The sequence below is a fragment of the Talpa occidentalis genome, unplaced genomic scaffold, assembly GCF_014898055.3.
Source record: "Talpa occidentalis isolate TD23 unplaced genomic scaffold, MPIMG_talOcc4v2.1 talOcc4.2, whole genome shotgun sequence".
Taxonomy (NCBI): Eukaryota; Metazoa; Chordata; class Mammalia; order Eulipotyphla; family Talpidae; genus Talpa; species Talpa occidentalis.
In genome coordinates this window covers 89,551,723-89,569,440 of record NW_023602073.1, presented here as the reverse complement: position 1 = coordinate 89,569,440, position 17,718 = coordinate 89,551,723, and the positions used below count along the sequence as shown (strand labels likewise).

The 17,718-nt window shown below is 39.7% G+C and overlaps 1 protein-coding gene across 1 annotated transcript in view; it reads right to left on the bottom strand.

Moving 5' to 3' along the window:
• The window catches only part of BCKDHB (branched chain keto acid dehydrogenase E1 subunit beta), a 178,489-nt gene that overhangs the window by 158,983 nt on the left and 1,788 nt on the right, over nucleotides 1-17,718 (bottom strand). Inside the window, exons 2-3 of the mRNA XM_037520002.2 lie at nucleotides 6,770-6,847; nucleotides 5,307-5,375 (exon numbers count right to left, since the gene is read on the bottom strand). Coding sequence (XP_037375899.1) covers nucleotides 5,307-5,375; nucleotides 6,770-6,847 — 147 coding nt within the window. The remainder of the gene's footprint in view (nucleotides 1-5,306; nucleotides 5,376-6,769; nucleotides 6,848-17,718) is intronic.

Genomic DNA, 17,718 nt, shown 5'->3' with positions numbered 1-17,718 from the left:
CTCTTTGCTTTGATGCAACATACGCCACTATTTCAATACAATCTTTTAATGCTTTTCAACTTTTAACTTTTCAACTTTTAATGCTTTTCAACTTTTAACTTTTCAAGCTTTTAACTCCAAAAGACATACTAAGCACACATGTTCTGGATAGCTAAAAATTTTAGCCTGTTCACAAAAGAACAGAATTTTTTTTAAAGGCGTGTGCTATTTTTTAATATGAGCAAGCTCTATTTTAATATTTCTCTTCACTATTTCCTTTACACTTTACTCCTGAAAACTGAAGCTCACTCACTAGGAAGTAGTGATGATTTAATTGTTTACATTGATCAACCTGGATGGAATATTCAAATTTTGAATTTACAGCCCTAAAGGCTACTGCAAAAATTCACAGCAGCTGCTAACAATAAAGCTAAGATTTAATCAGTCATTAATTAGCTCAACTCCCTGTCATGTAAATAGAAATCTGAAGGTGCCCCCTAAGAATAGTGAACTTTTTCAATTAAATTTCTCCTTATTTTAATCTATTTTTGAGAAAATAAATCATTATTAAAGGAAGATAAAGACATCCCCTTTTTGAGGCAGTTGACCACTGTCTTGATGAAAGTAAAGGGTACATTTGCTCAATATTCATTTAATAAATAGTGCCTGACACTTCTTTAGGGGATAGGAGTGGAGACCTAATAGCTCCTTTGCCTTTGTAGGGTAAAGAAAATATCAGGCTTTTCTGCCCTTCCGCCATCAGGATAGATGATGGATCCTTGTCCTGAATGCATGCCTGATGGTGGGCACCTGGACTAAGTTGTGGGCATAGGTAGATGGGATTCAGCTGAGCTAAGACTGTGCTTTTTAAGGGCGGCATCACGGGGACGCCAGCAGCAGCAGTAGAAGCAGAAGCCGAAAGAGAAGAAGCCCGAAGCAGAAGCAGAGAACGCCAGAGAGTCCAGCTAGAGTGAAGATTTGCTGGGGGCTGGGGGGACTGCCAGCCTCCCAGCCCCCCAGCACCCCTGTCTGCCATATGCCTGGTGAACCCCAATAAAAAACCTGCACAACCACTGAGGACTCTGACTCCTTCTTTACCCGGTCTGCATGGGATCAGAGAACCTGCACTGTGTCCTGTCCTGTCCTCTACAGCCTTCCAGTCCCTGTCTGCTGCAGTGATCTGGTAGGGAGACATTACAATACAATTAGCAAGGCGTAAATGATGCAATCTGAAGAGTGATAAAGTTATGACTGAGTTGGCTTGGAAAGTCAGGAAGAGCTTTATAGAGGAAGAATAAATAGGTATTTACCAGGTAGTCAGCTGGTATGTGCAAAGGAAGAGAGAAAAAACAGGGGCTTTGGAAAAACACTGAGTAATTCACTATTTTAACGGCAGGACACAGGGCAGGTTCTATGATTTGAGCAGACGGGGTAAAGAAGAAGTCCTAGGGCCCTCAGTGGCTTTTCAAGCTTTTATTGGGATTTACCAGGTACACGGCAGGCAGAGGTACCGGGGGGCCGAGAGGCTGGCAGGCCTTCCAGCAAATCTTCACTCTTTCTGGGCTCTCCGGCATTCTCTGGTGGTCTCTGCTTCTCTTTTGCTCTCGTTCTCTCTGCTTCTCATGGTTCTGCTGGTGTCCCCGTGACACCACCCTCATAAGCTGTCTTTCAGCCCAGGTGTACCCACTTATGCATGCCCACACCCCACTCCAGGTGCCCGCCATCAGGCATGCATTCAGGACCGCAGGGATCCATCATCAATCCTAATGGTGGGAGGGCAGAAAAACCTGATACTTTTTTACCTTATCCTACAACTATCAATAAAAAATAAAGTGAATGAGATCAGGTAGGTAAGGGCCAGATCTCAAAGGCTTGCATATCTTCTGCCAGGAAATACACATTTTATAATGATCACAGTGGCAACAAGGTAGGGAGTTTGAAGACTAAGGAAGTGATGACTGGTCAAAACAGAGATGACCAAAGATATGAAGAATCACGGAATAAAATTGAAAAAGTAAAAATGGAAAGTAAAAATGTAGGGAAAATGGAGTTTCTTAGGTTTTTTTTCCACCACCCTCCACCAGCCGCTATGGCTGCTACCTGCGGCCTTACTTTCCTTCCAGGTTGCATTACCAGCATGTGGTATTGTGTTACTTGCAAAAAGCACTTCGGAGCACAAGCACGGGGCATGAATACCTATGATTACGGATACCAGAAGCCAGAGCACATAGGGCACGCATACCTGTAAGTACAGATGCCCAGGTGGAGATCATAAGGAGAGAGGGAGACCAAGAGAAAACACCAGAGAAAAGGGAGAGAGCAGAGATCATGAGGAAGCTGGGAGGCTCGGTTGCCGCCAGCCTCCCAGACTCCCTGTTTGCCTGCCTGCTTCACTACCTGCTGGTATGCCTGTGTACCCTGGTTCGGCATTAAAGACCTGCCAAATCTACCAAGAGCTCTGAGATCCCTTATCCATCTGCACAAATCCACAACGAACCTGTCCAAATTGTGCCTGTTTTCCCTACAGAGGGGTCATCATGTCAAAGACAAAATTGTAGGGCCTGACCAGATATGAGGAATGAGAAAGAAGAACACTAGGATCTCCACAGTTTGTGGCTTAGGTAACTGCACGGACAATGGTTATTCACCAAGATAGGAAATGTAGTGGGAGGCACGGTTTTGCTGGGTGGACATCATGAAAGCCAGCTTTGGAAATGCTGAGTTTGAAGTGACTGGAACATCAAGGTGAAGATGTGTAGTGGTATGCTGAATATACAGAGCTGAAGTGCAGGCCAATGCCTAGGCTGGAGATAGAAATTCAGCAGTCACTAGTGTGGGCTCAACTGGGGATGAAATGCCTCAAAAAGGGTACAGTGAGGAGAGCACCTCAGAGGAGTAGCTGGGCAGACAGCCAACAGAAGAATCTCCCGCTTGAATAAGCACCTGGCATGCTTCCACATCGGTTCAGGCAGATGCAATGATGAAGGCTAGAAACTGCTCAGCAGTATAGCTAGACCAGGTACAGAAACGTTACAAAAGTGTAATTCAACTTCTGGTTTCTGGTTCTATGTGTCAGGACTTTGAAAGTCACCATTCCATCCTAACAAGTAAAAAGCTGAAGCAAATGAAAAATCAGCAACTCTTCTCGGAACCACAGACAAGGAGAACATGGGGAAAATTGCTAACCTCAAAGCGGAAAACACAGATTTGATTTTTCTCTAGGTTCACATCTGGAAGTATGTGTAATTTTTATTTTCTCCTTTATGATTTTCTACAATGTGTATGAATTACTTATGAAATCAAATGTATAAAGGTTTTTAAACTGTAAAAGATGTAAACTTTGAAAACAAGAACAAATCCTTAGATTCTGACAACAGGGTGGTTACCAGAGAGGAGGGAAACATGAGGAGGGTGGAACAAAGGGGCAACTGGATCATAATAGATGAAAACTAGACCTTTGGTGACAGTCATACAGTGGTATCTACAGGCATCGCAGTATGAAGCTGTACACACCTAAACCTTAGTGTTGTAAACTAATGTTACCTGTATTAAGAAAAAAAAAGAATCTCACACTTGCAACTATTTAAATAATAAGAAAAATCTAAAGTTTATAGGATTTGAATTAGCTGGAATCAATATAGTCTAAGCTATTTCAGACTGGCCCAGTGACCTCAAATGCTAAACAGTTGTTAGAGGGCCAGGAGCAAGCAGAGGGACATGAGCCAGAAAGCCTACCTACTATCTGGGGAAGAGAGAAGAACTACCTGGGAGTTTTTGATAAGCGACATGAAAGCTGCTATGGTTCCCTGGGTTCATGTATAACAACCTCAGGGAAGAGTAAACAAGTGGGAACAATAATCAGGAAAAAAAAAAATGTGGTGCAGGGGTTAAAGACACAGTGCTATCAAGCTATTGCCAGCCACTGCAGCATGAGTTCAATCAGCTGCCAGGGAACTAACCCACATGGCACAGCAGACCTCTCCTATCTTGCCCGCTGCTCCCCTCAGCAGTGTATTTCAGTAGATCTGCCTGCTCTGCTCCCCATTCTGTCTCTGGTGAATCCTCTCACCCGCTAAACTCCAGTTCTCTTACCCCCTAAACTATTATACCACAGTTCTTATATGCATAAATAAATCTTTAAAAAAAATCTTGGAAGACCCTCATTCCTTGCACTGCATGCAAGAATGAGCTCTACAGGGCAATGGCAGACGTAAGAAGAAAGGTAACTATCTGTCAACTCTTCCCCCTAAATTTAACAGTTTTGCTGACTTCTGAAGGAGATAAGACTAAGTAAAGAAATGAAAAGTCAAAAGCACCTCCAGAATATCCCTACCAGTAAAAGATTGACACACATTTCTTACACGGCAAGTCATGGTTTCACGTCTGAGTTAAATGAAATCAGTGAAAGCAGCAGGCAAAAGTCCATCACTCACCAGGCAAAAAACACAAATTAGCTGGGGTGAAACATATAAAAAGATAATGTGATGGTTAACTTAATGTGTCAATGAGACAAGGTTGTAGAACCCAGTTGTTTAGTCAAGTACTAGTCTAGATATTGACGGTATTTTTTTAGGTATGATGAGCATTTACATTAATGAACTTTTAAGTAAAGCAGATTATCATTCATAATGTGGGTGGTCCTCATTCAATCACTTGAAGGTTATATGAGATAAAATTGAAGTTTCCAAAGAAGAAATTCCACCTCAAGATTCCAACATAGAAACCCTACCTGGATGTCCAGCCTGCTGGCTTGCCCTTACACATTACAGACTCGGCAGCCCCCGCAATCATGTGAGTCAACTCTTTAAAAAGTAAGTCTCTCTTACCTTGTCTCTCAAAACATATAGCTATAAATATAGATACAGATTTATAGGTACAGATGCAGACATGAAAACATTTAGATACACATAAATGTAGATATAAAAATATATCCTATTGCTTCTCTTTCTCTGGAAAACCCTGACTAATGCAGGTTGAAGCAGAATAAGGCAGAATCTTGAACTAAAGGAAATGGACTTGACGTGGACTAATGCAGGCAGTGAGATCAAAGATTTCTGAACATGAGTGACAGGATAAACAACATATTTTATGAAGATGATTTTGGAATCCATAATATGTGTAATACAACCTAGAGCTGAGAAATGTTACAGTTAGGATGCATCTGGAAAAATATAGGCCAAAAGATTCTGTGGGTGGTTGTGAAAACATAAAAGAACTATCCACAGAACAAGGACAAGCAAATAATTTAACAAGAATATTTTGTATTTTCAAGATCTTTAAGTAAAAATTCTACAAAATAATGTTAATACATAAAGATATTAACTTACCATATTTGTCTCGCAAGCCAACAGTACATCTAAAAACTCCACCAAAGGCAACATCTTCACCAAATATTACTGAAAAACAATGTTTACATAACATATTTTATTTAATAATTCCTAAGTGATACTAACAATGAGAAATAAGTAATTTAAATATTAACATGTTTAAACCTGAAAATAGAATGAATCACAGATATGAATCAAAGTCTCTCAATGTCAACATTATTGACACTCTGGACTGGATGATTCTTTCATTGCAGGAAAGAATTAAAATCACCCCAGAGAGAAAGAACCAGTGACCTAGAATGTCATTTTGTTATTACCCATGAAGAAAATAAGGCCAGAGACTTAGTAAAGTAACTTGCCAAAGTTTTTTTATGCATGATAAGAGTTAACAATCTGAAAAGTTGAAAAAGTATTTCAAGCTGAAAGAAAGGTGATTAGATCATTTGAAACAAAGGAGACAAGTATGGTAGGTTTTAATGAGTAAGGCAAATAATGGAAAAGGAAGAAATTACAAGGAGCTTTGTAGTAAGGCAAAGAAAATAAAAGAATGAGTATTTACAATATTGAATTCTAGTCCCTAATGTACCTAACCAGTTTTCTAGATCTCAGAAAATGACTCAAATAACGTCTAATCATCCACTAGTCTAATACTTTCTCCTAAAAAAATAACCTCTTTCTCATTTGCCTTAAAAATAGGGATTCTCAACATACTGCAGGGGAGGAAGAGGGAGAGGGATTGGAGGGAGAGAGTGAGGAGCACAGGGGACTGAGGTGATGGTGCACGGGTGCATTGGTGAAGAGAACTCCATGGGGACTACACCTGAGGGGGTGGGGGAAGCAAATATTGTTTAAAAATGAACAATGATGTAAAAAAAAAAGTATTAAAAATTTAAAAAATTAAACAATTAAAAAAATAGGGATTCTCAAGTAGAAGCCCAAAGTATATTAAAAATATATGAAGTAAAACCAATCAAATTTTAAAAATACACAGCACAATATAATGTTTTTTATCAATAAATTATTTCAATAAATATTAACTTTCTTAAAGTCACTTATAAATATTAAAATTATTTCCAAAAAAAAACTTACAAGTTAAATGATAATATAAAGGAAAGGAAAACAGAATCAAATCTTCATTTATAGCTATCTGAACAAAGTGGCATTTACCATGTTTTCTACCTGCTAGTGAAACAGGAGTACACAAAAGGTATTAGTGTACTATCAAGACCATACAGAGTATGGGAGAAAAGTTAATGATGTCAGATGTAAGAACTAACTCATAATGGGGTGATGAATAATTCATGAATATCAAAATTCGATTATTTGACCTTCAGCATTTGATTGGGTCTTTTAAAGAATTCAGATAGATATAATGCTATCCACTGAGCCCCAGACAAATATTTCCAACAAATCTTCAATTCTGAATTAACATGGCTACCATAATCAAGCACAAAGGAGTTTACCTGCGGTGGGATCTCTGGCCAATGAGTTGTCCAAGGCACTTGTTACTGCCTGGAAAAGATTCATTTTCTGAGTTTGCCCTGCGAAAAATGGAAGGAAAAAAAAGTAACATTCCATGCATTGTAAAACATATTAAAATTATGCAATTTCTTAACAGGTAGCTACAACTTTATTAAATCAAGGTAGCAAGGAAGGTATAGAACGTACTCTGAATTTATTGAATTATTTGTAATGATGCTGGCTCTGTGGAATATACAAAAGCAATGCAGACTTCAAAACACTTGTTGATGAAGTGCAATTTATGCATATTTTAAACAATTTTAAAATAAGTACAAAAAAAGGAAGACGGAAGATATCGAGTGACCAGTTGTGTGGAGAAAATAAAAGTTATGGAAAGTTGGAAAAGGGAATCAGTCAGTGTGAGAGTGGTCTGGCAAAATACCCTGGATGGAGGTTAGGAACATAATCTGTAACAAATGCACATGACCGGTGGCATGTGTTAAATATGCCAGTAAGAGCAAATGGTCATGGGCCATAAAACAACGAGGAAAGTTAAAGATAAACAACAGTACCCAGAAATGCTTGTGTGTGGAGAATAGTACAACTGGTGCTGAAACACATCAGTATTGTGCCTTTCTACTGTCTTACTGCTCGGGTAGAATCTGCAAGCCAACCTCTCTCCCTCCATAAGTTATTGGGAGGGTTAAATGGAACATTACATATAAAGTACTTATGCAGTAAATGCTAACTAAATGTCAGCTATTAATTATTAAATTCTGGACTCTGCCCATGTCCATCTTGACCTTGGCATTATTCTGAATGGTATAAAGCTTTATTTGATAAAATTCCAAATGTTAGAATTCAGAAACATCGTGACTTTAGAGCTTCGATTTAAGCCCTGGTGCTGCTTACTGCCCACAGGCATCCCAGGCTTTAGGTCAACTCCTCTCCAAAAGCACGATTCAGAGCATAGAAAGGCTTCTGCCTGAATCTTTTCATCCAGTAGCCCAGTCTTCACTACTTTTTCTATGCACTATTAGATAAACTTCAACCTAAAGCCATACTGATATCAAACACTTCACCACCTGCTCTTAGCCGAACACTGTCAGACTGGAGAGTCCCCAAAGCCAAAGTCTAATTCCCAAGATAGGTCACAATAGCTACAACTGTTGCCTTCAATCCTCTAGCCCAAAGTCAAACGGTCACCCCTTCTTTCCTGAAGACCCAAAGCTTGGCCTTCTTCCATTGCAAGCTCTGACCTATGACAACTTGCATCTTCCATTATCTGCGGGCACAGGACTTTTCGAATCTCTGTCCGCTCTGCCCCAGCCATCTCTCTGACCACTTCAGCACTGCGGAACAACCTGGCTTTAGGTTTGGCAATGACCCATCAGCCATGTTGTGTTATCCTCTGTGTTCAACATAAAGGCCAGTTTCTCTACTCTTATTTCTGGTAGAGATAATAGGAATTTATTCAAGAGTGTATCGTTATATCACCCATGTCAAAGAATACAAAATCACATGTCCATGATTACTTTATAATTTGTCTTTCTTCATATAAAGGAAATGCCATTTAATAACTACTTTCCTAAAAGTCTCCATTCTATAAAAATTCTTTAAAGTGTTTCTGGTACCTAGCATCAGAAGATAATGGTTTGGAAAAAACTTTTTTCCCAAACCATCATAGCATTCATACTTTTCCCACTTCATATATTTCTAAGAAATATTTTTATTTGTCTACTAGGATTTTCATAGTTAAGAACCTAGGATGAATGAAAATGTATAAATATTAAAGCTGTAATTTCAAGTCAAATTAATACTGAGATGCCATCTTCATCTCATCATATTGCAGCTTAGTGAGTTTTCAGTAGGAAGAAAGCAAAAGCTTTAATAATATAAAATCATACAAAATCTGGAAAGTATTATTTGATAACCACAAAAAAATTACCATCTTGTATTATTTTCTTTTACAAATAACAGTATTTAAAAGTTTTTAAAAGTATTTAAAATGGTATTTTAGCAGTATTTAAAAGTAAAAGTATTTAAAAGTTATATTTACATGTAAGCACAGAAATGTTCACTCCTAAATACTTTTTTTCAAATTTTAAGATTTTGGATTAACTAGCTTTTAAGTTTTAAATGACAATTTATAATAGAACATCTACTTTTGATTCCTTTTAAAGTTACAGTATAGTACACTTTGTGGATGGGCCAGGAAGAACTCAAAAGTTATTCAAAGGTAAGATCATTTCAGATATATAGTTTCCTTAAAATTACTTATTCTCCTGTAGGTTACACCAAAGACCATTGATAAGACCTGCCTATGTTCCCTTATAAGCACACCTGTATAAAAAGCAGGGAAAGGGTGATTGATGAACACTAAAAAATTATCAGCTACAGATGCCACATCATACAATTACCAGTAGTAATAAAAACTGCTAAATTTCAAAATGAAACTGACAAATCTTCCAAGATAAAAAGTTAAAACAAACATAAAATATACATATTAGGGCAATTTCCAAGTCAAGAAGCAAGCTAATGGGTACCCATTGGTAAAATGGGGCTTTATGGTTGGAACAGCACCACTCACTCAAATTCTTCTATAGAACATCATGAATAATTGGGTCATCATCATTACTGCAAAAACAAAGTAGCATGTCAGCAGAAGTTAAGGGACACAAACAGAACATAAGCTCCATATGGTCTTTTTTTTAATGGTGAAAAAAATTATATTTAGAATTAGCCTGCTGGATTCAATCTAGGTGATCCCAATTTTGTCAGCAACATCCAAAGTATCATAGTCAGGAGCCAGAAACATATGCCTTCTTCTCTCCGTCAGGGCTGGCCAGGGTGTTGGCCTTGGCCATGTCAACATCACAGAGCTTCTTCAGAGCCTGGTTGATCTGGTACCAGTTAGCTTTGACATCCAAAATGAACACAAGTGTATTGTTGTCTTCTTCACTGCTGACTCTGTGATCAGGAGGACTTAGTAGGAGTTAAGCTTGTTTCTGCCAGGGGTACTCTTCCAAGGATATCTGGTTTACCTTCAGAGTCACATTGTTGGGGCACATAGAAGGTGGGTAGGGATCTTCCTTTTGTGGCTTTGTAGCGCTGCTTTCCTCAAAGCTTTGGCTTTGGCATGGGCTCGGGCAGGGGCAAGGGCTTCCTTCTTTTCTAGAGATACCATCTTCATGAAAAAGGTTCCCAGCATAGGGTTTTTTATCTGCCTTTGATCAGACCTATATGTTCATCACTTACAACAATGCTGACATGCAGTGCTCAACAAATATTTATTGAATGAGGGGGTGGTGGTTGGCAAATCAGGTAAAAGGAGGGGTGAAATGTATAGTGAAAGAGTTGAAGGTTTACTGGGGAATGCAATGTGGTATACAAACATGTTAGTTTTCAATGATGCACGTCTGAAACTTATAAAATGTTATAATGAAATATACTATGTCAAGCAAAAAATCAATGAACAACACATGAAGCTATGTCTTCAAGTAAAGATAAAATATGCAAAGCAAACTGTTAATCAACCACTTAAAGAGAATGAAAAAAATATCTACCAATTTCACAACTGTAAAACAGATTGTAGAAGAAGGGAGGCAAGAGAAAGGTGATACTGTAATGTGGTCTTTTGGAAAATTCAGTTATTCTAAACAGTCAATATGCAGTGGCACTGAAGGGAGAAAAGACTTCCACAGAGATAGAGCATCTGAGAAAACAGTACGGGGTTGGGGGAACATATGGATGCCCAAGGAGCAATCTTCAGAAATAAATAAGGTCAAGATCAAGACCTGTTAACAGCAAGTGGGATGGAAACTTGGAGTAGAAAAATCTAAGATGGAAGGTCTCACAAGGACAACACCAGAGTTTGGGATAGGGACAATTAATAAATCTTAACTAAAGCAGTTATGAAAGATTCCAGGAATCTAAGGTGGGGTAGAAAAGATTATCAGCCAGAAGTGGAGGTAGAGAGGATTATCAATCTTAGAAGACCAATCCAATCTGACCCCCTAGGTGATGATAATTTCCACAATCATTCCATCAAAAAACATTATAAAAGAACACCCCTTGCCCTGGCAAAATGCATGCCATATTCTTGAAGACTGCCAGCCTGTGTCTATGCAGGCATCTCTCTTTCCTTGTTCTCCTTTTCTCAATAAACTTGCTGTGTGCTGATGAATGGCACAACTGCCAAGTCCTTTCTCAGAGGGACCCAAGATCCCCATGCACTGAAGCCCATCATCCGAACTCCCACAAATTTGTAGTTAGACCCCAAACAAATAAAAACACGCAGCTATGATGTGGAAAATTAGGGTCTACTTTCAGAAAATGGCACCGGCCCTCCTCTGAGCTGCCTGGTACTTGCTGGAAGCCTGTGTATTAATAGCATTTCCTTGTTATGTTTCCCTTAGAAATCTCAGCATTTAGCACAGTGCCTAACATGCACATGATCGTTATATGTCTGTTGAAGCATGATGAACAATGGGTGGATACCCAAGAAACTACTTATTTTCCCCCAACAAGAACTTCCATCCCACCAGATATCCTTTTCTCCAGGAATCCCTTTCCATATGCCAGTAAATACCTCTACCCAACTCCGATCCCTAGTAAAGGATGTGCCAGATTCTTTATCCCATAAAGTGAGCTTCAGGGAGAATCTGGGGGCAGAATATTTTACATTAAAATATAAATGAAGATGCTATAAAAACAAAAGTCTCAAAGGTGCCAGTGTATACTGCAAATCCATGAATGGGAAGAAAGGAAATAGTATTTAAGGCAGGGGGCAAGGGAGCCACATGAGGCCAAAATAGGGAGATACAAAAAGATCCTTAAATTGGAAGAAACTGTGGCTCAGATCCCTGGGTTCACCCTTAGGGACCCTGGAAATTTCTGTCATGGCCTGACAAGCTACAGTGCTTCCCTTTCTTCTGCTTGCTCTTTTTCTACTCCATCTCTGCATGGTTTCTCAACTTCTCTTAACATGCTGGTGATTCCCAAATGGGAATCTCCTCTAAACTCCTGGTATTTTTACACAACAGTCATCAGTTCTCTACTTGGGTATTTGGGCTTTTCTAACCTAATAAGCACAAAAGTGAACTCATAATATCTGCTCCCAAAACCAGTTTTTACAACGTTAGCAAACAGCACTATCCATGACAGAAACCAAGGACGTATCCTTCGTCTTTCTTTATTCATTGCACATCCAGTCCATCAACTCCTATTTCCAAATACATTTCCAAAATATAGCTTAAAATATAACATTAGCAGGTCCTATTTCCAAAATTCGTCATTTCTTTCCTGTTGGAGGAAACCGCCTCCTAACCATCTGTCTTAGATGGTTCATGATGCTATAACAAATCACCGAAAATTGGGTGATTTAATCAACAGAAATTTATTTCTCACCATTCTGAAGGTTGGAAATTCAAGGTGAAGGTGAGGTCCTGGTGAGGACACTCTTACTAGTTTGCAGAAGACCTCTTCTTGATGTATCCTCATAGTGTGAAGAGAGAGAATTTTTCTTGTGTCTGTTCTCATAAAGGCACTAATCCCATTCATGAAGATTCAGTCTTCATGATGTAATTACCACCCAATAACCCCACCTCCAAATATCATCACACTGGGTACACTAGGGCTTCCACAAGGGGCCAGGGAGAGTGGGGCACATACACTCAGTCCACAGTACTGCCTCCTCTTTCACCCCTCTAAATTATTCATCGGAGCCTCTATAATGAGGAAAACTATATGTTTACTTCTCTGTTCAAAGTCTTCAAAGCTCTGTGAGTGCACTTAGCATAAAGCCCTGCACTCCTCAGCAAGTCCACAAGGCTATGTGAGCTCATCCCTGCCCACCTCAGCCATTTTGCACCACTGTCCCAAACTCATCACCTCTCTCAGTTCCACCGAACCTGGTGCTTGCCAATGATTCACAGTTCCTCAAATACTCCTTTATGAACTCTCAGAATTTGGTTAAATATTGTCTTTTCTTAGGAGCCTTGCCAGGTCTCTATTATTCTTTCCTGGAACTTGGACATTCCTCATGGATATTTATTGAGCTTGGGATAGATTTAAATATGGATATGCTTGTTAATTTTTGTCCATCTCCTCCACCAGACTTCAAATTCTTTAAGGTCAGGTCCATCTCCTTAGCCCAAAGCTAGCACAATTTGGCATCAAGGAGGAAATGATGAGAATGAATGAATAAACAAACCCACACAATTACACATTACCTGAAATCAGGGGTAGGGTGAGGACTGGATATGCTGTTCTTGAAACAACACAGTATAATGAAGAGAGCAAACACACTGATGTAAGGCAAGCTTGGCCTGCACCCCAGTTCTTCTATGCATAAATTAAATAAATAAATAAATAAATAAATAGATCTTTTAAAAAAAAATTCAGTTATGTTTGATCCAAAAACCCCAGCTCTTGGGCCTCCTCGGTGGCGCAGCGGTTGAGCGCTGGGCTGCGAAGCTGCCCGCAGCCACTGCAGCGCCAGTTCGATCCCCAGCCGCTAGGTGAGGGTCCCACATGGCGCGCAGACCTCTCCTGCCGCCCACTGCTCCCCTCAGCAGTGTACTTCGTCAGTCTGCCTGCTCTGCTCTCCACTCTGGCTCTGGTGGATTCTCTCACTCTCCCATGCTTCTGACTGTTCTGACTGTGCCCAGTGCTTGTATAAATAAATAAAAATTTAAAAAAAAAACTTAAAAAAAAATGCAGCTCTTAACTGCTTTGCAATGCTGCCTCTAGAATATTACAGACTTCCACAATGATAGCTGAAAAGGAATAAGGAAGAAAACTATGAAACAAGTACCCAGGTAGCAGATTAGAAATGAGGTTGTTAAATTACAATGATAGAGAAGGACAGTAGTCTGCTCAAATGAGATGCAAAAGCAGCAGCATATTTGGGGAAAAGCGAAGCAGCATACTTGGGGGGAAAGCCAGCCTTGAAGTAGGATTAAGAGGAAGCAAAATGTTTTGTGAAGAAACTGAAGCATATGTGAATAATGCTAGAGAATCATAGGAGAGTTGTTACAAGCCAGACTGAGTTGGATGATTTAAAAATGGAGCCTGGCTCCCCTTCTTACAAGTGGTGTGATATGGTGATAGTTTAAGGTGAAAATGTAGATTAATCTGCATCTCAGTTCTTCATCCATAAAGTGTAAGTAATAAAATTGCTATCACCACATTGTTATATAAGGACTGAATGAATGAGTCCATATAAAGGATTCAGAATAGTGTCTGGCAGACACTATTTATCAGTAAGCACTGATAAAAATATCTGCTGTCATCATTGTTATCATTCTGTGGGCAACCATGGAAAGGTTTGGATGAGCAGGGCTAAAGTGAGTCAGAAACAGAGAGTAGGAAGAGAGAAGAGAAAGACATATTTGGCGCAATTCTGATTAAGATGAATAAAAGAGACATGGAGAGAATTATCTAGTGTCAAGTGTTTTGAACCTTGACACAGCTGTCTTGGTGCCAGATTAGATTCAGCTAACTTGCCTCACAGTGCTAGGTTCTGCCAACACTTCCAATACTATAGACTGAATGTTTGTGTCTCTCCAGAATTCGTATGTTGAAACCTAATCCCCCATAAGATGGTACTTGGAGGTGGGGCCTTTGGGTGACATCAGTGGGATTATGAAGGAGACCTCAGGGGCTCTCTTGCCCATTCCTCTGTATGAGCACACAGAGAGAAGATGGATATCAATGAACAAAGGAGGGGGGCTCACCAGACACCAAATATGCCTGTGTCTTGATCTTGAACTGTAAGAAATTTCTCTAGTTTATAAGCCACCCCAAATCAACTTTCAGAAAGCTATCTTTTCTGGAAAAAAATATGCTTCTCCCGCAGGATTTCTCATTTGCCTCAGGGAGACCACCACTCTAGATCCTCTTGACCTCCCAAATAGAAAATGTCTGAGGACGTGTGATACCCCTTCTCCTTAGCCCCCTGTGACAAAACAGTGTGAAATCTCATCAATTCTCCAAAATATACCACCATTTCCACTGACACTCTCCAAATTCAAACAATTATATTCTCTCATATAGACAAGTACAATATTCCTGACAGATCTCTCTGCCTCCTTACTTGCTCTTCATTAATCCATTCTATAAACTTTCCCAGGACTACAACTACAACATGAGCTTATCACTGACTTTCTTGCCTTAAAAGCCACCCACTGTGCTCCACAAGCACAGAACAAACTCTGAACCTGAATGGAATGCACCCAGCACAGCACAGCGGACTAGATACTCAAGCTTTTCTTTTCTTTCTTGAAACCTTCATGCTGACTTTCAAGGCTCCATTTACCACTCCAAACTTATTTTCTACCCCTCCTCTTTTTCTTTAAAACAAACTTACTACTTCTACCCCATATAAACTCCATGCTTTCTAAGCTCTCTTTACTCATGTTGTCCTGTGTCTAAACACCCTAATACTGGAAAGACATTCCTCCCACAAAAAAGAACTTTTTCAATCTACCTTTGATGTTGAGAGAGCTACCTATCTCCCCTCCTCAGAACACCCCAACTACAATGGCCCTACAGTGCAAGCTCACCCCACCTCAGACCCTTTACCCTTATTCATCCTTATTTCTCACTGGAAAACAACTGTTTCTCCCTGGTATAGATGATTCTGTGACAGGGTGGTCCCCAGGAAAAGGGGAGGTTCCAGGTTCCCTGCTTCACCCAAGGGAGGGTGGAGCTGAGCAGGGAGAAGAAACTGGAGAGGAGTTGGGGAAAGATGGAAGCAGGATGGAGAGCAAGAAGAAGACCTGGAGGAGGCACACAGAGCAGAGAGACATATAAGGAAGCTGTGCTTGCTTCTTGGTCCTGGACTGGGTGAAAGGAATGTGGGTGAGAGACCCATGGTGAGATTAACAATTGCAGATTTTATCTTGATTTTGATTTTGCTCTTTTCCTTCCAGACTTGTTTGACTGCTTCTGACTCTTTTCTATGGGTTCCTGCCAGAAGGTGCTTTAGACTTGTGGCAGTCTCTCGGGCCTTGCTTTGGGCCAATCCTGTTTGGGTGAACTTTTACCCATGAGGGGATGGATAACTTTGGGTGCTTGATTTGGAACCTATATTCTTTGTTTTTTCTGTATTGCACACAAATTGTAGTAAAGTTACTTTCCATTAAAGGTCTATTTATTTTGTCTTGATGTGATGGATGGAAGAACCTATTTAGAGCAAGCAGGTTTGGGGGTTCTGGGCCCCTCTGCCTGCCTTGTAACAATTCCTTTGTCATTCTTTACTGTGCAGCTTAAATATCACCATTACTGAGTCAACCCTGACCACTACTTTATTTAACTGGTACATTCCATGTGTCAAAATAATCAAATGAAAATGATTTGTAATGCATATGAAAGGCAAGATATTAATATCTTCATTAAAACTTTTAATACACAAAACAATAATACAAAAGTACAGGAGGTTATAGAGTTAGACAAATTCTGGCCCACTACTTGCCAGATTTGGGCAGCCCATTAACATATCTGAGTCTCCATTTTCTCATTTGTAAAATGAGCTAATACTCTCTCACAAGATTACTGTGAGGATTATAGACTGATATCTACCATAATGATAGAATCTTAGAGTAGAAAAGTTTAGATGGACAGTCTCACAAGGACAGACACCAGAGGTGGGGGTAGGGATGATCAATAATCTTGGACTGAGCCTGGCTATGGAAGTTTCTAGGAATCTAAGGTGTGATCAAAAAAGATTATCAGCCACAGGTGATATACAGATGATTTAAAGGGTATAGGAGGATGTGCAGAGGACATATGCAAATATTATACCACCACATATGGAAAGATTTAGCACCCTCAGATTTTGCCATCTTAGGAGACGCTACAACCAATCCCCTGCCAATACCTATGGATGATTCTGTGTATTTGTACAGAATCACAATATCTGTGATTCTAGCAAGATACCCAACTATACATTAAAAATCCATTTCATATCTTCAAGTCAAAAACCATATACTGGGGTTTGGGGGGGCCTCTCTCATGGAGTAGGGGTTAAGCCTCAACACTATCACCCTATCACCCCTGCCATCTGAGTTCAATCTCCTGCCAGGGTGCTGACCCCAATGGTGCAGCAGAGCTCTCTTGTATCGCCCACTGCTCCCCTCAGTAGTGCATTTCAGTGGATCCACCTGTTCTGCTCCCCACTTGTCTCTGGTGAATCTTCTCACCCCCTGCACCTCTCTGGACTACACCCCAGTTCTTCTATACATAAATAAATGTTTTATTTTTTTAAGATTTATTTATTTATTTATACAAGCACTGGGTACAGCCAGAAGCGCGGGAGGGTGAGAAAATTCACCAGAGCCAGAGCGGGGAAAAGAACAGGCAGCAGGCACGGCAGGAGAGGTCTGTCAGCCATGTGGGCCAGGGATCAAACCTGCACTGCAGGCACCTTCGCAACCCAGCGCTCAACAGCTGCGCCACCAGGAAAGGCCCAATAAATGTTTCTTAAAAAGTACATATACCTGGGAATTACTCCTAAAGAAATAATCTCAGATACATAAAAGATACATGAAATGATTCTATCTGTAACAACAAAAGCATAATGGTAACTATTAAAATTTTCCATTTATTGAGTGCTTCTTATTAATCAACACTGGATGAAATACACTATATACATTATCTTTATTTTAGCCCTCAAAACAACCTTGCTAAGTATTAATTCCTTATGTAGAAACTGAGTCTTATCCACGGTAACTGATGAGTCCAAAGTCATTGATAGCAGGGTCAACTCAGAGCCCAGGGTCAACTCAGATAAACTGATCCCAGATCCAATATTTTAATCACTGAATTCAAGTGTTTCTACTTCAAATAACATGTATTCTTTTAATGAAGTTTATAAAAACTACATCACAATATGGCAAAATGTTTCTGATTAAGTAATGAAGATTGCATTTGCATAAAATTATTATTG